This window comes from Ptychodera flava, chromosome 21, assembly GCF_041260155.1.
Source record: "Ptychodera flava strain L36383 chromosome 21, AS_Pfla_20210202, whole genome shotgun sequence".
NCBI classification, from domain to species: Eukaryota; Metazoa; Hemichordata; class Enteropneusta; family Ptychoderidae; genus Ptychodera; species Ptychodera flava.
In genome coordinates, this window is record NC_091948.1 from 26549103 (window position 1) to 26573633 (window position 24531).

General features: G+C 40.1%; 2 protein-coding genes across 2 annotated transcripts; one reads left to right on the forward strand and one right to left on the reverse strand.

The window, feature by feature from the left end:
* The first annotated feature begins 1554 nt into the window (after positions 1-1554).
* Positions 1555-16654, forward strand: LOC139121863 (uncharacterized). Its single transcript, XM_070687120.1, has 5 exons — positions 1555-1732; positions 2822-2959; positions 5025-5174; positions 7049-7198; positions 10055-16654. Exons 1-5 carry the CDS (start codon positions 1651-1653, stop codon positions 13777-13779), a joined length of 4245 nt encoding a protein of 1414 aa, XP_070543221.1. The 5' UTR covers positions 1555-1650; the 3' UTR covers positions 13780-16654.
* Positions 16590-23065, reverse strand: LOC139121864 (aquaporin-3-like). Its single transcript, XM_070687121.1, has 7 exons — positions 22863-23065; positions 22312-22438; positions 21060-21197; positions 20159-20277; positions 19331-19548; positions 18874-19019; positions 16590-17979 (listed from the first exon to the last, which is right to left on the reverse strand). Exons 1-7 carry the CDS (start codon positions 22959-22961, stop codon positions 17816-17818), a joined length of 1011 nt encoding a protein of 336 aa, XP_070543222.1. The 5' UTR covers positions 22962-23065; the 3' UTR covers positions 16590-17815.
* Between the last annotated feature and the right edge of the window lie 1466 nt (positions 23066-24531).

The window sequence follows — 24531 nt, forward strand, 5'->3', positions numbered from 1 at the left end:
CATGGAGAGGGGCAGTTGAAATTCTTGGGATGTAAGATCCAGTTTTGGCGAATTTTTAGATTGACGTCTCAGACGGTTTATATTTATCATTTCTGTTTGTTTGTTTTCTGCTTGCTAACTTTGGCTGGGTTCTTTTTCAGTTGCACCGCCCCCACAACCCCTTCATGAATCTTCTCCGTTAGAACTCTTTCAATTTCCCGCGCTGCAAGATATCAAATGGTCCAAAAATCTTTAAATGCCCGATATCATCCAGTTATTGTGCTGCCCGTGAATTGTAACGCTTAATTCTGGTGAGCACTAGTATAATGAGAATACAAACTTACTCGACGTGGGGCATTTAAATGAACTCATAGTTAGTCAATATTCGTAATAATTTCGCTGTGTGGTACTATTCGTCATGTGTGTAACAATAGATAAATTTATTTCATGAAAAAATCATATTCTCAAAAACTGTATTCATCGCAATAGAGTGACTACACTATATTTGCAAAATGGGTAGTCACATGATTAAATACTATATTGTTGGCAGTCCCGTGATAGCGCATTTTCTTCTAGAGAGTTTCGATGGCTGGACGGGGTCACTCACTCGAGCAGACCACTGTTTTGGAAAATATGATTTTTGTATTAACTTTTAATATGGTTGATGATGATGATGATGATAATGATGATGATGATGATGATGATGATGATGATGATGATGATGATGATGATGATGATGATGATGATGATCATGATGATAATGATGATGATGTATTAATTAATCCCAAAATAGCCTATGGCCAACTAAAAATATGAAGATTGCGGTAATTATGAGGGGTGGGCCGGATGAATTTAGGAGGGTAATTCTTTACAAATCTGTCCCTGGAGGAAGGTCACATTTTCAAGCTTAGCATCTACACGGATCACATTTACAATTGCTAATTTTATGGCGAATGTAAATTCTAACATGTGTTATGAGAAACTTTTGTAGTTAAAAAGATGATGATATCAGTAATGATGATGATAATGATGATGACAATGATGATATGATTTTAAATGTGCTTTAAAAAGTTGTTCAAGCTGTAGTGAACTACAAACAGTGACAATGATAGCGATACAGACACTGATATACCCCAGATTTTCAGAGCGACGCGACCATGTAGAGAGTACAAAACTTGGTATCAGTACTGATTAAAGTAAGTTTGAAGTATGTGATTTCCAAAGATCACGCATTTATGCTTGTCTAGCCATCGGTTCGAATACCTGTAATAATATTGAAAACTAAGTCAATAGTTCCGACAAGGCCACAGGACCAACATCAACACGCATTTCAAACTTTCAGATTTGGAGCGGGCGATTTTATCCATATTTCAAAGGGAGGGAGGGTTACAAAATAAGAAAGGGGAACATGGGAGGGTCATATTTTACATGATGGACCGCCCATAATTTCCTCCTATACCCTCCCCAATATTATCCCAAAGCTTCCTTTAGTTCTCTGACATCCATGGCGCCCTCTATGGCCTGCTATGAGAGGATCTGGGAAAGACAATAGATGACCTGTGACATGACCTGGTTGAACTTTGAAGCTCGCATGAGACCGACCGACCGTGCAGCTCATCGTGTGCCGTGTCCCTACAATATATTAACGAGGCTCTCGTCACAATTAGAATAATGGCAACCTGGTTTGTCGAACATGGAAGAATTGTACGTAGAAAAGATACAACAGTCGCCTCGGAAGAAGGTTGCGTTTTCGGTAAGTAAGGAAATCGCTGAATGATCATGATCGCGAGGAGACCAATTTCAAGTGGAACCTGTGGATACACACCTATTGTTACATGTATATTATTATTCGTACGTCTACTGCATATCCATGACGTACCGTGCCTACGCTACGGTAAAACTGCAAGATGCACGCGCTGTGTATGTATATAGGCCATGGGAGTGTAAGTGAAAGAAAAAATCCCAAATTACGATCGCCCGTGCCTTAACTCCGCCGCTCCCTGGCTATGATTTTGTTGTTTTATGACTTGAAAATCTGCTGCACAACCACAGGCGTGATGTTTTCTTGGTAGTTTCTATAAGTGTAGTTTATGCTACGTTCCGACGTTCTCGTCCGTAGCCTACGGACGAGAACGTCGGAACGTAGCATAAACTACACTTATAGAAACTACCCAGAAAACATCACGCCTGTGTGCACAACATACATGTATGTAACTGAGAGAGAAGTAGAAACTGATGTGCGAATCATTCATATGAATACTCATTTTTCAGTTGACGCTCAGTCACGATTTAATATTCCAAAGGTCTTTGCAAGTTGGTCATATTGTAGCAGCTCCCTCTCACACTCTCATACAATAACAGCGTGGCAATACCTACAACAACGTACATTATTTGTTACTTCTTTATTTGTTCAGTACTAAACAGAAGAGAGAGACACTATCAGAGAGTGCAGTAAGCAAATAACGTACATTTCATGAAAACATATGCCATTGAACTAGAACATTTTAACATTTTAAATATAATAAACTAGGAAAAGTGAGAGGTGGCTGAGGAAATAGAGGTAATAGAAGTAAACTTCATGGAAATGCCAATGGGTAATGCATTATGCTTATTAGAACCTAATTATTTTCTCAACTTCAACAATAAAATTGTATAAGGTCAAACCACACTTTTTGAAGAATATTTCTCAGTCTTCATCAAATTTCTTAACAGGAATTTTCTTAATATTTACCATTTACCCAGGAAGTCTATCGCAGTATAGCCAGGGTAGGTGTGTGATCATGTGACACAGTATGAACTTTTACCTTTTTTTTTAAACTGCAATTTTCTTTACAACTCACAGGCAACTCGTTTCGCAGGGCTCCAGAAAACATATACATACCAAGCTCATATGTATTAGGTATTAAGCGTGAAGCTGACGAAGGTAGTGTCATTACCACATCCAAGCGCATCAAGCAAGAATCTGATGCGGAAAACTCAGGTAGAAAATACCGTTATTATTATCACATTAATTCTGTAAGAGTCATCCTGTATAATGTACTAAACTATTAAGCAGTTAGGGTAACGGACTCACTATCGGAGGATGGTGAGTTCGAGACCCGGTTAAAGTCCCGGTAGATCCAGAGTAGCGGATTCACTGTCGGAGGACGGTGAGTTCGAGACTCTAACTCGGTGTTGTGCCCTTGAGCAAGGCACTTTACTCCTCTGTGCTCCATTGGGGTTGTGGATGATGGGTATTTAGAAGTATTCTACCTCCACGAAAAGAGGTGTTTCACCTATGGAGTTATCGAGTTTAAATATAGATTAAAAAAAAGGACCCTTGATCCAGAACTCTTCAATTGGATTCCAGTGACATTACAGTGCTCTGACACATGTTAAGCTTTACACAATTGAAGCACAAAACAACTGACTATCACAGCAGTCGCAGATACTAGCTCAGTCACCACAAATTTTGATTTATCTATGCTTATTAAAAAAGGCATGTCAACCAGGTTTGGATGTCAACCAAATCATTTGTTTTGGTAGTTTATGAAGACAAATTTGCAGTTTCTAATGAATCAAAGGTGTTGGTCTTTCAGTTTTCCATTCAATGTATATTTGCAACTCAGTAGTAGTCAGTGCTTTTGATTATAACTGATGATGGACTGGTAAAACTTCATCCAAGATACTTCTAAGCAATTGTTTATTGGGTTTAATTTGCACTGTTACAGTGTGTTTCAAACCAGTTCTACATATGTGCCCGAAATGTGTTTGAAATGTTTTTGCATTTGACCCAGAGACTTGAATCAAGTGTCTGTGATTTGACCAAAAATTGTTGTTTGGTTTGGAAGAATTTAATTATACGATGATATTGCTCATATCTCAGCAGGGATTAACCTTTCTCATAAACTTTCAGCAGTGTTCTCCCAAGGAATTTTTTACAATAGGGCGAAGATGTGGTGCGAAGCGCCACATGCGGGGGTAGGTCAGGAGGGGGGTGTCCCCCCCTCCTGCCGTTGCAGCTTTTGAAAAAACAGAGATTAAAATGGTGTTATTTGGTGGCACTTGGCGGGTATTTTTGTTTTCAGACTTTTTCGTATAAAAAATTCAAAGGAAAAGAAATCTGAGACAGTGTTCCATAACTTTTATTCCAAGTTCACTGATTTCAATGAAGATAACATTTTTTGAAAATGAAAACATAGCTACAGAGACATACATTTATTCATCGATGTCAAAATTATCACCATAACACTCACGTGTTCTAAGCCTGATACACGTCCGGCCGAGCCTAAAAATAGGTTGTTTTTTGCTTTGGCAAGGAATACACAAGCAAAATTCTAACCTCCTATAAAAACTTCAGTTTACTCTGCTGTCCTTGGTTACCCTCAAGCTCCTTGGCATGATTACTCAGCTAAGTCGGTTACCTAATGCACGGTCCCTATGGAGCACCGTGGCTAACGTTACGGCCTGAGCCATGCAAATATGGCTGCCATCGATGAGCTGCACATGAGCTTATGATCTCGGATGACATCACAAACTCGCAAGATTTGCAAGATCGATGAGAATTACGTTTGCAGCCTGCGGGATCGACGCTCATGCTTGCATTTTGCCTGTAAATCACTGTCAACTTTTTTCCCTGTATATTTTATTGCTTTATTTTTCAAAAAAAATAAATCCTTTCATTTCTGGCAAGGGGGCACTCGGAATTTACAAGAGGGCACCACGCCCCTGTTACCTTATTCAGGGAGAACACTGTTTCAGTATTAGTGCAGCAAATTGTATTAATCATGTGTGAATAACTCATTTACAAAAAAAATTATAAAACAACACAAGGCAGAATGCGGTCTTTGTGAAATTTTCATCATTAGTTTGTTGAAAAAATGAAGGGGACTCTCCAACACGAGAAATTCAAAATCTTATGCAGCAAGAAGAAGGCAGTCAATCAGAATGTTATGTGGCTTCAGCTTACTCAAGAGCCTCTTCTTTATGCCATATGTGGGTACGAAGCATCTTTTTTTTCTTTTCTTGAATTTCAACATTTCATTTTTTGTATTTTCTTGGCACAGATGCAGAGGACAAAGTGATGACTTGCATGGTTGCTGGCTGTACAAATGAAATCAGCGGACATGAAGTGACAGAAAGTGACGGTGAAGACAGATTCATACGCAATGGAGTGAAAATAAAAGGAAAAACTGAATCAACTTCACATAAATCAGGTATGTCATACATCCAAATATATTTTACTGTCAGTGCTATTGAATCAAAGGTGTTGCTCTTTTGGTTTTCCATTCAATGTATATTTGCAACTCAGTAGTAGTCAGTGCTTTTGATTATAACTGATGATGGACTGGTAAAACTTCATCCAAGATACTTCTAAGCAATTGTTTAGTGGGTTTAATTTGCACTGTTATAGTGTGTTTCAAATCAGTTTTACATATGTGCCCAAAATGTGTTTGAGATGTTTTTGCATTTGACCCAGACACTTGAATCGAGTGTCTGTGATTTGAGCAAAAATTGTTGTTTGGTTGGGAAGAATTTAATTATAAGATGATATTGCTCATATTTCAGCAGGGAATTAACCTTTCTCATAAACTTTCAGTATTAGTGCAGCAAATTCCCGGTGGTGGCAGTCTCTGGATGGGTGGGTACCCACGCTCGTTAGCAGAGTTTGAAATGTGCCCCTTTTCCCCAGATTTTTTCTCTGAAAAACACCCCCTTTTTTGGGAAAATCTGGGAGAAAGTCACTGCGAAAAACACCCCTTTTTTCCGATATCTGGGGGATTTTACCTAAATGTTTGCCAAGACATTTGAATACCATAATTTACCAATTTCAAAGCAAGTGTGCTGACTTAGAATCACCTTCACAATGTGATGTACGGTTCTCCCGGGACGGTTCTGGATCATGGCTTGGGGGGACTGCTGCTGAGTTTTACTCTCTCGAGTGAGAAAGCGTCTTGGGAGAAGAACCAGACCTATTTTCGGAGGATGATCTGAAAAAGTACCCCTTTTTCTCGATTTCATGGACCTAGATGTCTCCGTGATGTCCGACGAAAATCACCCGCTTTTCTGCGAAATTTCTAACAAGCGTGTGTACCCAGCTGCTCCGAGACTGCCACCACTGGGAGCAAATTGTATTAATCATGTGTGAATAACTCATTTACAAAAAAAATCATAAAACAACACAAGGCAGAATGCGGTCTTTGTGAAATTTTCATCATTAGTTTGTTGAAAAAATGAAGGGGACTCTCCAACACGAGAAATTCAAAATCTTATGCAGCAAGAAGAAGGCAGTCAATCAGAATGTTATGTGGCTTCAGCTTACTTAAGAGCCTCTTCTTTATGCCATATGTGGGTACGAAGCATCTTTTTTTCCTTTTCTTGAATTTCAACATTTCATTTTTATTAGCTCACATTTGGTTTACCAATGTGAGGTTATGAGCTGAATCAGTTCATTTGCATCTGATTTGCATGTCTGTATATTTGTGGGTATGTGCGGATGTATGTCCGTCACACACAAAGGCTCCCATACCGCCAAAGCTACCATCTCAGTATTTGGTGTACAGGTAGATGCAGGGGTTGAGATGTGAATTTGTTCAAATGAACACATCAGTGTCAAAAATGTGCAAATGAGGTAAGAAAAAGTGAAATCCTGCAAATGTACAGGAGGCATGCCATTGAGAAACAGGCAAACTCCACTGATCTTGACTCATTTCCTGTCATTGTTTATGAACTGTTACATATTAACTGACCAGCTGCAACCATGGCAGTAGATGGGGAAGACCGTTTATACTAAACTATATGCATATGCATGTTGCTAAAGTTGACCTCCAGTACCTAAAGTTATACCTAAAGTTAGACCTTAATTACTTTTGTCATTCTTGTTTTTCTGGTTTAAATATTTCTTGTCGTTTTTCTGGTTGTACTGTGCAGAAATCATTGTCATAACATCAACGTAGAATTTTCCTCCACTGAACAGATAGAAACAACATTTATTGTTGATCATTGGGAACCCATACTGGTACTTACCAATTCTGATCAAATTTGAGCGACACCGTATAATTGCGGTATTTTTTGTATTTTCTTGGCACAGATGCAGAGGACAAAGTGATGACTTGCATGGTTGCTGGCTGTACAAATGAAATCAGCAGACATGAAGCGACAGAAAGTGACGTTGAAGACAGATTCATACGCAATGGAGTGAAAATAAAAGGAAAAACTGAATCAAATTCACATAAATCAGGTATGTCATACATCCAAATACATATTTCATTTTCAATGCAAACTTCTCTTTAAATTTTATTGTCAATGTGAAGTATTTATATTGCTATCTATCGGCTAAAGCAGCTCAATGTAGGCTGCTGAACTGTTCATGTTGAGTATGTGGAGCTGTTAGTCTTTGTTTTGATCTCAGTCCTTAAATGTCCAGGGTGAAGAGATTGTCAGCCACTGGCTCAGAATTAGAAACAGTATTTTTCAACAAATGTTGTTTCATTAAAGCAATCACACTGTGTACTTTTTATATTATGCTTATAAAAACCTCTTCACATGCTTATTAGTCCCCACGGACACCGTCCGGGGGGACTTATAGGTTTGGTCGTGTCCGTGCGTGTGTGCGTGCGTCCGTGCGTCCGTCCGTGCGTCCGTCCGTCTGTTCACGCAGATATCTCAGAGATGCCAGAAGCGATTTCATTCAAACTTGGTACAAGGATTACTTCATATGTCATACAGATGCACGTCGATTTGTTTTGTGATACGATCCAATATGGCTGCCAGGCGGCCATTTTATTACGATTTTTTCATGTACAGAGCCATAATTCAGGCATGTTTCAACTGATTTTATTCAAAGTTTGTACAAGGACATTGACCAATGTCATAGATATGCACGTCAATTCTTTTTGTGATACGATCCAATATGGCCGCCGTGCGGCCATTTTGTTACGATTTTTTCATGTACAGAGCCATAACTCAGGCATATCTCATTCGATTATATTCAAACTTGGTACAAGGACATTGACCTATGTCATACATATGCACATCAATTTGTTTTGTGATACGATCCAATATGGCCGCCAGGCGGCCATTTTATTACGATTTTTTCATGTACAGAGCCATAACTCAGGCATGTTTCTACAGATTTTATTCAAAGTTGGTTCAAGGACATTGACCAATGTCATAGCTATGCACATCAATTTTTTTTGTGATACGATCCAATATGGCCGCCGTGCGGCCATTTTGTTACGATTTTTTCATGTACAGAGCCATAACTCAGGCATATCTCAACCAATTTTATTCAAAGTTGGTACAAGGACATCAACCTATGTCATACACATGCACATTGACTTGTTTTGTGATACGATCCAATATGGCCGCCGTGTGGCCATTTTATTACGTTTTTTCATGTCCAGAACCATAACTCAGACATGTATCAAGCAAATTTATTCAAAGTTGGTACAAGGAGATTGACAATGTCATACATATGCATGTTAATTTGTTTTGTGATATGATCCAATATGGCTGCTGTGCGGCCATTTTGTTATGATTTTTTCATGTACAAAGCCATAACTCAGGCATATTTCAACCAATTTTAATCAAAGTTGGTACAAGGACATTGACCTACCGTATGTCATACATATGCACATTGATTTGTTTTGTGATTCGATCCATTATGGCCACCATGTGGCCATTTTATTACGATTTTTTCATGTCCTGAACTGTACAACTCAGACATGTATCAAGCGAATTTATTCAAAAGTATTTTTATCACAGACCTAATGAAGAGGACTCTATCCTCTCTGAGGACCTGTAATCAAAGCACCCATTAACTAGTGGGGACTGTGTCATCAACGATGACTTGTTTAATCCCGTGTTTTTGAACGTTCTACCTTGGTCATGTTCTTGTCAAAGATATTTCCAAGTCCAATCACACTATGTCGTTTTACACAAATCACTTATTTTATTGCTTAGCAAACAAATTATCCTGAAATGCTGGTAATTTTGGTGTGTAAATATCAAAATCATCTATACTTCAACTTTAGCTGTTGCATGTTAAACACAAACCCTTTTAGGCCTTCAGCCCTGTCTAAGGGGCCGTGGATAATTAAAACACGCGCATGGTAAATGCAACTTCTGTGTTTAGGGGGGGGTTGGGGGGTTGGCGGTCTTTCGATTACCATGCGCAAAAATCGCACTACAAGTTTTCCTATCGCAACATCTCGCTTCATGTTTTTCTGTATCGCATAATATCGCTACATTGTTTCGCGTGTACCAGGCCATTACGGCAACGGTGCTACACCAGCATTCTTTTGACATACATGTGAATCAGTGAACAAGTAAAATAACTTAACAATCAGTTTGGATACACTGCTTCATTTCATTCTATTGGTTGCGTCATTGTTGAGTTGGCGCTGAACAGAGATTGATTTTAGAGGGAGTATTGGGAGGAAGGGGGTGGTCAGTAGCATATGCATGATTTCATAGCGATGTAATTACCAATAGTTGGTATGCAGATACAGAATGAGGCTTGGTTGAATTTCCGCACTTCCAAACTTTCGTTTAGGGGAGGGGGAGGGGTTGAGGACAAACGCACTTAGTTTCGTTTACCGTGCGCATGTTTTAATTATCCACGTCCCCTAAGTCATTCATTAAATTGATATATAGTTTGCAAATTTGTAGTGTGCCACTTCTAGCTGTGATTAATGAGAGATGAAACACCATATTGTGGCATTTTGGCATAATGAAGTGTCTTAAATTTCTACTGGTAGATGTAAAAATGTGTAAAGTAATCGTGTAGTTTTAGGGAAGTCTATGTTCCATACAAGTGGACATGGCAAGATGTGATGTTAATGATAATATGACAGTAGAGATAAATCTTTTAGGCCTGTAAAAACTGACTTCTTCACTCTTATGAACTTTAAAATTATTTGAGGGTTTTATCATCTCTAAATATTTCAGTTCTATCTTTTAACAATTCAAAATATAAGTAGAAAACCAGCTTTAAAAAAATGCAAACAGTGCAAAAACTGTGACCGGTCAACCGGCAGCAATCATTTCTATGTAAGTATCTGTTGTTTACGTGTGTTGTTCTGGCCAATTTCAGAGCAGAGCTACATTGATGATGGCTATGGAAACTCTCCACAGTGCTGTTGTGAGGGAAGTAAGTGCCGTACACATAGTCAGTGCAATTACAGCAACACTACCAGCAAGACAGATGATGATCTCGAAGATGCCAAGTCATTGTCCTGTGAACAGTATCCTCCTCACAGTATAACAAGCTCCATGGTAACAGATGCAGTTTCGATGATTCTGGGAGAGACTTCAATGCTGCCTGCGTCACAGGAGCAGCACACATCTCAGGAACACGAACCTGAAGTACATGCAAGAGAAAATGATGGTGCACGTGACAATTACCAGAATTCGCACCAGGCAGGTAATGACACTGTTGTAGATTCTGTGGATTTACAAGATCGTCGGCAACAGATTGCAGTTTCTCTACAGTCAGGGACAGTGGGTCAATGCAGCTCAAATGGTTGTGAACCCATCCTTCAAAGTTCAGCCTCATCTCAACCTGAAACTCTGCCTGAAATGAATGATGATAACATTGATGACGATTGTGATTCAGCTTATTCTGACAATTCTCCTGATGACTTTGCACTGCCGTTTCAAATATACCAAGAATGGATGGAACAGGAGAGACCAGATGAACTCCGACCTCTTCATCAAATACCTCCCAAGGAGCTGGATGACCTCCTTGAAGCTTTCATCTCAAATGCCAAACAAGATGATGGTGAGATGTATTCGACTGAAATTTTGCAGTCGGCTCTCGAACTCATTTCTGATCACCTTCAGAAACACAAGTATACAGTAACGCTTGAATCAAAGGAATTTGTGAAAACTTTTAGGGCTCTTGAACGTCACAGAGCCTACTACGACCTGGTCATGAAATGGAGTCAGGAAGGTGAGAGATTTGATCCATCGTCTACGAGAATCGATCTGATATTGTGGAGACAGGGAATGGTTAGCTGTGATGGACCCCATGAATTGTTGACACTTATGTGGCTCATGGTTTCAAAGTTAGTCGGGACTACATCTGCAGCCTTTCATAAGAACTTATCATGGGGTGATGTTATTCTGAGAAAAAGTTACTCTGGAAAGGAATACATCAAGTTCAACTGCAAGTCGAGTCTCAAGAAACGTGGGCAGGGGCGATTACTATATGCCAGCATGGTGGATACAGAGTTATGTCCGGTCCAGGCGTACAAGGAATATCGAAGACGTCGCCATTCAGATGCAAATAGTCTGGACTGTCCGTTCTACCTCCAGCCTCTTGACGACTCTGCAAGCACAAACTGTGTATGGTTTTCAGCAAACAAAGGATTGACATTGGCAGAACTGGTCGAAATGTCATTAAAAGTGCATGAAGCACGGGCCCTTCCAAATAAAAAGTTTATATACAGCACTGCCATTTCGAATCTTCAGGAAAAAATATGGTTTGTACCAGAAAACAGTGTTACCATGGAAAGCAGTGACTTACACGATGACTGGACTGGCAATATATTCAAAGAATGGCTGAAGAGCAACAGACCCAATGATAACAGACAGATCCATAAAATTCTATACCAAGAGTTGGAGGATATATTGCGAGACTTCGTTGAGACTGTTACAAGGAAAGACGGTGATTCGTACTCTGTTGAAACACTGCAGTTGGTGCTGGGCGGTATTTACAAACACTTAGCAGAACATAACTACCCGACAGCTGCAGATGGCAAGTATTTTGTACGAATTCAGCAAGCCCTGAGAAAGAAAAAATATACCACTACAAGTCCGGATTTTGAGGGAAGTGTGAGAAAGTTTGATTTGTACTCTCAGAAGACAGAAACGGTGCTGGTCGAGAAACAGCTGCTGGGCCTGTCAACTCCATTCAAGTTATTCACTGCAGTTTGGTTCATGAATGCCAGGCTTCTTGGATCAACAGAAGCAAGTGTTCACAAGAAATTACGCTGGAATGATGTATCTCTCGCAAAGACTGAATTTGACAAGGAGTATGTGGTATTGCAGTCTCCTGACGCCAACCTTCTCAAAACGGAGGAGGCTCCACAAAGGCTGTATGCTGTTGACTCTTCTTATGAACTCTGCCCTGTCACTGCGTACAAACTGTATGCGCAGCAAACTTCTCGAATTACCAACGCACTTGAAGATGACAGTCCATTTTATTTTGCTGTTAATGAGGATCTTGACTTTGATACTGACAAATGTCCATGGTTTGTTTGCCAGGAGGTTCTACAAGAGACGCACTTGAAAGAGATAGCAGTAAAAGTGCATAGGGCTGTTGCAAGCCTTCCCTGGCACGCACTGACACGAGAAAAAAACAACCTGCCTAACCTTTCAGACAAATGTGAACTTGAAGACATGTCTCAGGACTGGCTGCTTGATATATTCAAAAAGTGGTTGAAAAGGAGTAGAGAGGACGAAACGAGAGCAATAAGGGAAATTCCTCATGATGAGCTGGATTTCATTCTTCAAGACTTTGTGCTCACTGCTTCTTGGGAAGATGGCAGTCCCTACTCGGCTGAGACACTGAAGGCAGTGTGTGAGAAGGTCAGAGACAGCTGGAATAGAGACGGCCATGGGTCAAGTACAGGGATTCCATCCTTTGATCGTCTGAGAAAGGCACTCCTATGTAAACAGCGAGAAGAACGCACCTTAGCATGGAAAACAGATGATGGTAAGTTCGATCTGTTTGCACTGCAGACTGAATTAGTGCTGCGCAGGAAGAAGATCTTAGGTGTCTCCAACCCAAAGCAGTTATTAACAACCGTGTGGTTTATGAATTCCCGATTAATTGGAACGACTGCTCCTGCAATTCACCATGACCTCTACTGGTCAGATGTCACTCTGTTCCGGACAAAATCGGGGACAGAGTGCATCGAAATTCAAGCAAAGTACATTATTAAGAAAAATGGTGTCAAGAGACTGTATGCAAATAAGTTCAACCCAGAACTATGTCCAGTCAATGCATACAAGGTGTATGCCCATCACAGACAATGCAGAGAATCTAAGAGTCCCTTTTACATGCAACCAGTGGAATTTAAGAGTGCAATGGACATGAAATCCGAAGTTGGCTGGTACTCGAGATGGAAGCGTCTGTCTTTATCAGAACTGCTTCAACTGTCGCTGAGTGTCTCTGCTGCTGTATCGGGACCTGGAAGGTGTAACACAAGCCAAAGTTCCAGTGGAGCCAGTGGTGCTGTAGAGGGTGATCAGTGCCGTGGAGATAGTGCTTGTGAAACGGAGAGTAGCACAACACATTGTAGCAAGTCATCTACAACGGTGACAGAAATATCCCATCAACAGTTTTCTATGAGTGCTCTGAATTGCATGGAAAGTATACCCCTTCAGGGCACTTTCCGTACAGGAGGTGATCATACAACTCCTCCAATCACAACTTTGACTACTTTAGAAAGTTCAACTCCAAGACCATATCAACTATCTAGCCAATTTCCCAGCTCATCAAACAGCAACACAAACATTACTCTCGCTGCAAAAAATATCTCTAACCCCGCTTTGATACCTGTCAGACAGAAAACCACTCCTGACTCAACATCGTTGCCTCAATTTTTCACACTACAGCACGTCAGCAAATTATTCCCAGAACAACACAAGTCAATTTGTCATCACCAGTCAGTAACAATGTCCTCTCGATGTCACCTCAAGCGACTTCATCAACAGACAGAACCTCAATCGCACCTGTCGCTGTGGCAACAAGAGTCAATCAATCTGTTGATGAAACGAGCATTGGCAGTAATGCTGGTCCTGTCATTATAACACCTGTCAATTTCAATGTCTCGCAAATATTGTCAAAGACAATAGATGTCATGACAATGAATGCCACTGTGCAGGGATCAGTGGTGCATATACCAATACTGAGTAGTCCACCTCTATTCATGAATCCACATCCAACTTTATACTCAGTGCAGGGCCTGCCTCCAGCTCAAAATGCCAAGACATCAATGAATAATTCTCATAATCAGTCTGTGGTTGTGCCAACGCAGGAGCAACAGATCGTAGCAGCTGGTTTCAAAGATACATCTCACAGAATACACACTGAGTCAGTTGGCAGTACAACAGCATGTCCAAGAGGCAACACAGCGCAGCAACTGTCACAATCCAAAGACACCGACAGTACGCAGGTGACCTCATCAACAGAGAGCGCAGGAAAAACGCCCTCATCATCAAGTGAACAATCTGATACAGGAAACAAGAACTGTGAGCATGGCCCAGAGCAAACAAGACATGCTACTAATATAGATACAAATAGTTGCATTCAAACTCAGACTGACATCTCTACAGGTGATGAGGGTTTAGACAAGTGTTCTTCATCACACAGTGAAGAAAATTGCAGAAAGAGAAAGCAGACAAGATACAATCTAAGACAACACAACAGAGCATGCACAAAGGTCAATCGTGCAAGGGTTGCATACATGGAAAGACTTAAAAGGGCCAAACATCTGAGATACCGCAATAACAGTAGTAACATTAACTTATACAGGAATGAATCAGTGAACAGACAAGGAAGTGATAACATAGATGTAAGCGTAAGTACTGGACTGGAAATCAGCCAAGTACTGAGAATGAACAGGTTGCAACTAGGATGGAAAGCAGACAAGGCTGCAGCCCGGGGGAAAGTTTACAAGCGGGACATGAAGACCACACGCAAAGGCAACCAGCCATCAAAGCAGTGAGGCCCATTCAGGAACTGAAACGCTCTCGTAGAGATCCAGCTAGCCTCAGCCCACTGTCTATCTCAAGGGCCAAGCAGGAAATAAAGGTGCTGAGAGAGTGGAGGAAAGAACGTGGCAACTACCAGGACACAGACATCAGTGAAATTCCACCAAAAGAGTTGAATGAACTGTTGAAGGATTTCATTCTGAATGTTCAGAAGAAGGAAGTGTACTGGAATTCTGGGAAGTTGTTTGCTCCAGAATCTTTGACCAGTAAAGTAGCATCATTTGATGTCTACTTGAGGTTGAAGCAGTACGGATCGTCCATTAGAACTGATCCTGAATTCCAAGGCTTTAGAGAAGCTGTCACACAAAGAAAAGAGGACCTTGCAAAACTGAAAAGATATGATGTGAACTCTGGCCTGGCCTTAAGCAAAGAAAGGAGGCCAATCGGTGAGCTGCATGCTAATGAGGTCAGAACACTTGAGAAGAAACATTTACTGGGCATCAAGACACCCAAGGCTCTACTCAATACACTGTGGTTGATCAATGTAAAGTTACTTGGTACAGCTTACAAGCATGCTCATCAAAACTTGAAGTGGGGTCAAATCCAGCTTGAAAGATGTGACAATGGACAGGAATACATCAAATACTGGGATGCTGCAGACAAATCCACCTTGTCAATTAATATTATCATGTATGCCACTCCCAACAAACCTGACCTGTGTCCGGTGAATGCGTACAAGCAATACAAGAAATACAGACCCAAGGACATGAATCACAGTGATGCACCTTTCTACCTGGCACCTAGCACATCATTACGTGCTTTGATACACGGTCGATGGTTTCACAGCAGGAAGTTACATGTCAGAGTCTTGACACACATGTGGTCTGTAATAACCAGCAATGCCAAAGGGTGAACTCACTGGAAGTCGAAAAGAATCATGGAGTCATATCAGGTGAACCACTTCATTGTTGAGATGTGATAAATTAATGTCATCAGCGGCAATCAATTTTAGTCGCACAGACATTTTGTTTTGGGAAAGATGCAACTTTGTGAAAATCCAATCTGTATTAAGTCATTTATGTATTTGCCATTACCTGAAGAAAACAGTCACTCAAAGAATCTGGTATAATTTCTTGTAAAGCCATCTGTACTCATTCCTCAAAAAGTGATGTATGAAACTGTAAATATTTACACCACTCCAAGTGCCATTTATCTGGAAGGTTGCATTTACCGCATTCCATTGTTTGATTTTGTGTATTATTACATGAAAAAGTCAAGGAAAAAGTCACCTGAGTAAATATTGTTTTTTTATTGTACTGCAAGTTTGTAATGTCCAGAAAAAACTGACAAAGATCAGATCAGTAACACTGTAAACACACTCTGTATCTCTTTGCATACATCTTTGCTTGCCAATGTCTCTTGTCTTGGCAGCTTGATACTCCTAGTGGGAGACTGTAATCGAACTAATGACCCGTGCATGCGGATGATGCTTTTACATGTAAAATCAAATGCCTTCCAAACTAGAGCAATTCACCGACTTCTGCCAGGATCTTTAACTTACAAATGTAAACTGCCACCAACGTGGTATGCAAACCATAATGATACAAAATGACTTCGTCCATATAATTATGAAGGATAATCAACAGACTTTGTCAATTAATGAGATCCAGTACTTGTAATCATGTTTGTGGTGTAGACCAAATCTGATTAAAATCAGATGTAGAGTACAGTGAGAGGCGACAGCAAGAGAATACCGCGGAAGTATCAACGTCGCCATACTCTACATCTGATTTTAATCAGATTGGGTGTAGTCCATAATAATATCACATGTACATGTAAGCTTATGGTATAACGGGCAGATATATTTGATCTCATGTATATTTGTCATGCAAACTTACATATTATGAATAGTGTAATAAAATACTTTATTAAGTATTGTTTAAAGTTTAATAAAATAAATCTCTTGATAGAACTTTTTGTTATTTTATTGGTGTTTTCATGCACAGTTTTCATTGAAAACTGAAGTAGCTGGCCTCTGTATATAAATGTTAGCTCCATGACGAGAATACTTCACAGTTTATCTCATACCAGGATGTTGGTGTTTTTTCACACTGCACATCAGAGGGCTCTTCACGAGATCAACAAACTGTAACAATATCAGAACAAGTGCTTTGTATGCATCAGTACTTCCATTTTTACCATCCTCAATATTGACTGTCAGAATTGACATATGTGAGATGAAAACTTTTACTCTGTAAAGAAATTTTCAAAAGACATGAAAGTCATACGTCAGTATTTCTTCAAATTGGGAAAATGCATTTAATGTTCCATATAAAGTTTTTCTTCATGTTTTCTGATGTCAGTCAGAATAAACATTTATCCCCCGATGCAAGGAAAAGTGTAACAAAACAAACATACAGAACTTCATCTCAACAAGAACAGTATGTGAAGTCAAAATTTTCCCTGAACGAATCTAAAACATCAAGTTATTTTGGTTAGATATTTTGTGATCTTATAATTCTGCGTTCTCGGGAAATTAAAAAGATACATGCACTTTGAACAAACTGACTCGCTCACTTCTCCATGTGCTTGCTTTGCAAGTTCAATATATTTGATACAGTGCGTCATTTCTCTAAGATGAACAAGGTTAAGTCTGTTTTTAAAAAAGTGCGAACCTTGTAAAGAACAACGCACAATTCAGTCTTGACTTTTGGGAATCCATTCTGAATAATTGTATGTTCGCCAGGAATGCCATTCTCGGAAAATGAGTAATGGTTGAGGGCGCTGCACAAGATCGACTATCACCATCACACCCATGGAAATGTTAGTGGTGACTGCGTGCAAAGTGACCACCCTTTTAAAAGTGATAATTTCAATGCATCAACGTCTGGAAACTTGATGTTTATATGAAGTGTTACCGGTATTCAGTGCAAATATTGTAAAACGTCTTCCCTTGGAAGTTAAGATTCTTCGATAAACTACAATGCATGCAACCTCGAGGCTCCATCATATTTATCAGGAAGGTACAGCTCCGTTTATGATTCAACCAGCTATACAGAGAATGCCCACGAGCACTATGAACAAAATGTCTTTTATGGTGAATAAGCATTTGGTACTTTTTCTTTACGAGTACTCAGTACACCGGGTTGCCATGGTAAACAGGATTTACAATGCCGCTTTCTTTGTTCTGATGATGAGTTCCTGTATGTATTGTCGTTATGCTGTCTCCAACTCCAAGATGCTCGAATGTGACGTCGGATGGTTCCGTGGAGACAGGCGCTTCTGTCTTGGCGGAACCTATGAGTAAATCAAAAGATTTTGAAACACTAATTTAGTCAGTGAATTCCATCGGCGTTTTTCAGTGGCATGACGTCTCATCGTTGCGTAGAGAAAATACAAGTCAGTATTCTTAATGTGGCTTTCATGACGATAATGGTGAGTTTTTGTACATTTCTTTTATGCAGTTATATTCTCTGGAGTATCAATATAGGAATATTGTCGTGTTTTTGGTTCAAATTTGTAGTACCATTGAGCTTAGCCTAGACCCTATTTCTTCACTTTGGCCTCCGCGCCTCCGACCACAGTGGTCGAAGTCACGGAGGCCAAAGCGAAGGGATAGTGTCTGGGCTACATTGAGCTAAACTAATTGAAAAAAAAACTAAAGAAACGTGTCGGATTTTTACCGTATGATTTCCTGAGATGAATTAAAAGCAACAAATGAGCATGGAAATAAATACTAGACAGATTTCACCTCACACTTTTGACGCTTTATATACTCTATATTCGGAAGGGGTCTTGCAAAGCTGCGGCTTTCATTCTACTCATCAGATTCGGATTGTCGCAAAATATCGGAAACGTGGACGGCAACTTCGAAACGACACAAGATAATAGCCTTTAGGCTTTACGTCAGCTAAACGTTATACGGGAGGGCAAAATCAACTTGACGGTGGGAGTGAAAATTGGTCCCGAAGTATTCCCAAGGATAACAATGTGCACTGAAAACCCGTTTGGTCATAAATTGCCCCGGCGGTCATGTACCGTGTAAATGTGTGAATCATTTATTTCAGTTAGAAACTTATAATGGAACCTTCGTTTCTCCATGACAGGATATCTGAACATGCCTCTACTGATTGCCATTAGTATATAATGCACTGATAACCTAATATCCATTTTAATCTGCAACTCGATCACCTGCATTCTCTTCTTCGACATATAGCTCATGGTTTGGCGCCCTCTTGATGTGGTATCCCACAAACGTCGCATAAAGTACACCGCCGAGAATGCTGCCAAGGTATGGTCCAACGATAGGAACCCACCACCAGTGTATCCCCCGGGGACTTAAATACAAGGATTAGAAATACAAGGATTAGAAATACTTAAAGACTTTGTTTTGTTTAGTGAGATTTTCAAATACCCGCTCATTTTTCCCTCGTCATTCTTTCCTTCTATCTCAGCGGGTCTTGGCCAAAAGTGTCATTTCTGTTTTCCAAAGGTTCAAGGTTTTGCCAAAAGAAAGTCATAATAACTGCACATTTTTAAATTGAAAGTTATTTTTTTTTTCGTTCGGCCATTTCAATTACATGCAAAAAAATACGTTTTTCGAATATTTTCTAATCCCCGTGTTTGAAAACGCAGAATGTTTACGTACGTCCATACTTCTCGTCCATATCCAACCATATATGTGAAAAGTCTGGGCCCTAAGTCTCTCGCTGGATTGAGAGCGCCGCCACAGTTGAATGAAAAGGTGTTTCCTAGGGTGAACACAACTATCCCGATAAGTAACGGTTCCAGCCCTTTTGTCGGTCTGTAATTATCAGGGTCGATTATGGCTAATATACAACTGGCGAGCATCATAGTACCAAATATCTGTTATAAATAGGGAGATAAAATTTGTCAGGGTTTATGCTAGTTGCATCTCAAACATGAATTACTGAATATTGTAAGTTGTGTCTACTTGTTTTAATGAAGACGGATATGTTTTGCAGGGCTGGAATTCCATTGAAATCGTCAGTGTACAAGTGGGGTATGTTTTACATATCTTCACTATATATATCGACCCATTTACCTTTTTCAAAACGAAGTCACCGCATTTATCGAGGACACTTTTCACTGTCTTGTGATGAAACTTGTAAACAGGACTATCAGGAACGGAAAAGTGTGCACGACATATTCATACATTCTTTGTAAGTAGTTGATTGTGCTGCATTTAAAGTATAAATTGTAGCTCCTGCAACATGTCACAGGTAGTCTAAAATATAGCAGAGCTCACATTTCGATCATATTTTTAGGAGTTTACGGCTCGTTTTTCGTCAGATTACCAAACTTGTCCTTCACGTACCCATAGGTCTCAGAGAAATCCTACAAGTAGTATTTCCTTCACTCGTACTCCGTACTTTCTTTTTGCAGTAAGTTTCCAATACCGAACGCCCGTTTTTGAACTTACTGTAATTTTTATTCATGTCGATTGAACACGTACCTGGTCAGCCAAACCACCGCCTAGGGTTACATGTTCTTGGGGATATGTCGCAAAGATATTCGCCGTTGCATTGACACCGAGTACACTACGTTTCCCGCCATCTAGGTTGTTGATCGACTCTGGTAAATTAAGATTTAGACAGACAATGCTACATACTGATATATTCAATTATAATTAGAGGGAAAGGTTGTCTATCGATATTTTTGCCAAATTCGTATTTTCTTGAGAATTCACCCAAAATTGGTACCGACAGAGTTGTCGGCAAAACATAACCTTTAACCGTGCTACAGACACAGCAATTTAAAAAAAAAAACCCTGTGACATAACGTATTTGGCCTTTCAGAAAGATACGTTACTGCAGAGATAGTACAATTACAAGCGTCTTTGGTTACAGAGCTACAACAGTACCCAACAAAAGCGAAAACCCAAGACCAAAAACATACCGTACGCTACGGTGAACTTTCTTTGACATCGGTGTGATGCGTGATCAATATTGAGTTCATTTTTGATTTTGATACCCCTTGGAATATACAAAAGACTAAACAAACAAATACAAAAACACCGGGAAACTTTTATGCTCATTTTATCAGAAAGGATGTAATATCGAAAAACTCAAATTGCACGAGCATACGTGACAGAACCTCACATCATTCTCTTTTTCATGCAACCAATAGATCTTTTTAATTAAAATAATTTTGTTGAACGACATGGCATTGTACCTGTTCAGCGATTTTGTGAACTTCTCCTATAGGATCTCAACTAAAAGATGTATAAAAAATGAAATCGCAAACTTCTTAAAGCTCTTTAAGATTCATATCATAAATTTAAATCAGATCCAAAAGTTCAGAGGTACTCCGAGTCCACTCTCGATTGTTGGCGAAATCACTGAATTCAAAATTACCTAAGTATATTCCATAGATGCAGCCCGCCGCTACGAAAGCGCCTAGAATCTGGGCACAAGTGAATAGCAAAACCCTCTTCCAATTGACGACCCTAAGTATTCCCATGATCAGTGATATGGCTGGGTTTAAATGTGCCCCTGGGAGAAAGCAAATAAATAAGAGCGAAATTAGATCGAGTCATGGTGAGCGCATCTTAGTAAAATGTATTTTCGTATCTTATTGACATTACTGTTGATCGAGTCCTATTATACACGATGATCAATGCGATGTAAGTTTCCACCCGGAAGTTTCCATCACGCGTCGAGTATAAAGCCTGATGTTAAACTTCCTCTTGAGAAGAAGCGAAACCAAGTGTTTAAATGTCCCGGATGTAACATTGGCAAACGATATCCCGTCACGATCGATGATCTACTTTCGACAAGACACGCGCACGTGCCAGGCAGACGGCTGTGACATCACAGCGTCTTCCACGTTTGTGGCCGGGGATTCTATACTCTTACACTGGTGTGCAGATAAGAACGGACAGTGAAATTGATCTAAATGTTGTCACACTTGTGTAATTGGTTTGTAAAGTTGTTCCAAAACTTGCCTCAGAAGCTGCGGTGAAAATCAAAGAGCTTTTATGGACCCATAATAAACACACACCAGGGAGTACACTTTGAAGTGCACTTCACATACACAGACTCATTCCTTATATACTGCTGCTTTGAGTTACATTGTATCACAGCCAAGTCAGAGTCTAGTTGTCATTAGAATCTTGTTGCCTTTGCATTGCATAAAGTTCTTTGGCAAAAAAATTATGATCTACTGGAAAAGAGGTGTACACACACCAGAAGTAGTAAGTGAGAAAGTTGTTGAAATGTATGGGGATAGAAAGTCAGGACATCTTTACCCTACACACACAGACACTAATCATTGTCTACTTTATTGCTTTATATCAACAATTACAGCAGAAGCCTACTGTGAAACAACACTATCATCTGTCTTTAGTTTGCCGCAACTCAACTAAAGTTACCAATCCTGTAGTAAATTTTGGAACAACTTTACAAACCAATTACACAAGTGTGATAACATTTAGATCAATTTCACTGTCCATTCTTATCTGCATGCGACAGTAATAGCCATGCTCAGTATTTGTTTTACTTTGTAATGTGAAATCGTTTGCTTAATAATATAAGCTTATAGTGCATGCTGGTTTACGTGAGCCACTAGGCTATGCTTGCCAAAGAAGTAGAGTTTATCAAAGCTTACCTGAGATGTTGAATGCCCACTGCACTCCTAATGCGATGCCGAAACCCCAACCCCAGTTTATGTTGAGAGTCGTCCCGAATTCCCCTCGACTCAAGACAACCTGAGCGATCGAGGCGCAACCAAACGACTGGAGAGGAGGAGAGTACAGTCAGTTTAGTAAAGAGATAATTTGCAGAGTTGTGAATCTGCCACAATAGTTGATCGTTGCCAGGGTGTATGCTGAGTTTGTTATGACGCCTAGTAATGTACACAACTTCCCAATGACAGAACATTGCAATACCATGCCCAGGTGTCATGGAAAGTGACAGTTACCATATATTGTCACCCTACATGTTAATGTTATCGTAAGCATTGAAGATCTCTGTCGAATGACGGCATAACATGTCGCTTGCACCAGCGCAAGCGCGCATCAGCCATTCGGGCTTTACACTGAACAAAAACAGTCCCTCCATACACAGACTGTGCCTACAAACGAAGTTATATAACTGTAGTCAACGCAATTCTGATATACAGGCGCTTCCGTACCTACGTATACATTAATATATACTTACAACAAAAATAAAGGTCCCTATAAACTCGGCCAAAGTTTCTCGTATCAGCATATTGTTGATCTGAAATCGGTCTCGTAAACCCGGTTTTTCTTCAGCCATCGTCCAGGTGTGTCGAAATTTTGTTCAGAGCAACGGGACTGATACGTACGGTTATAAGCTGTACGCAATAAAATGTAAACGCCCCTTCACAGTCAAGAATACATATATATCTCTTCCTCTGTACACTTTTAAGTCGCGACATGATTACATAATTATTTGATACATATATATTACAATCTAGGGACCGTTCATAAACAAAGGACGCAGAAAATCTCTGGCAGGGATGCACACAGAGCTTTCTCCTAGGGGGCGTGGCCGGTAAAACCAAACAGACATACATACATGCTACCGGCACTGTGATAACAGGAACACCTCACACCAGCCAACATATATTTGGCGCAGTGACGACGCCACGATCAAGGGCTTGAATCAAATTTTGAAATGCACAATCAGGGGGCGGTAACATTCATAACTATTTATAGCTGTTGATCTTATGATCAACCTGTGGTTTCGTTGTGACAAGGCGTTTAGGGGGCTGCTGTTTCCTTTTCCTGGAGTGGGGGTTTAGGGGAAAAGCTGTCAGCGGGCTAGGAATCGAAATGTTTCAAGATCAACTTCGTAAAGTCTTACTGAAGAACTTTCCGCAACACTCTACGACATGCTATACATTTAAAGGGATAAAGTCGTCGGAACTGCGCTCAAAGGTCGTATGGGGCCATACTAAACACTGTATCCAAGCACTGTCCCTCTATCACAAGGTACTAGTACGATGGTGACTGATGAAAGTTAAAACATGCCTGTCATAATCCACATGGTTGCAGCTATGATGCTGGGATGATGAGGTGCATCAAGATATCGTGCACGTCATTGTTTGTTAACAAGACACTCGCGCAGGCGCAGTTCTGACGACGATTTGGGATGTCGGTTTAATCTGCCAATGTAAGGGGCTGTCGATAATAAAAGCTGACGCACGACAAACGTAATTCTTTCGTTGGGGGGGGGGGGTTAAAGCTTACTTCGTTTTGTGTGCGTCAAAATCGCATAAGGATTTTCTATTGTTTTCGAAGTGCGACTTTGCAGCGAGAACGCACAACTACCTTCGCGATCATCGAGAACAGAATGACCACAAAGTACGGAGACGGAAAAGACAACGAAAAGACATGAATGTGAAATAAAAACTTGTATGCTTTTTCAACGTGAAACATGTATGTAAAACATTTTCCTACGTCCTAAATACATTAAAATGTTCTGTCTTAAAAAGTGAAACGCGTAAAGTGGAGGTTTATTAATTAATGTGCTCTTCCGGTATTTTTTCATGGGCGTGCGGATCGGAGAGGTGCGTGTGGGTTTGTCAGAAACTGCATCATAATACGAAATTGATTTCGCATAAGAACTTTTTGAGGGGGAGGGAGGGGGTTTCAAGTAAAACGAAGGAATTACGTTTCTTGTGTGTCAGCTTTTATTATCGACGGCCCCTAAGCTCATTTGCTTTTCAAGTTATATACTTGTTTTTATGAGTAATTTGTAATATTGTAATATTCGCTATAGAGCACCTAACACTTTTGAGAAATTTTGAAAAATACGAAGATCCAATTAGGCCAAAGTAATTAAATTCTTTGTTTTGCGTCCC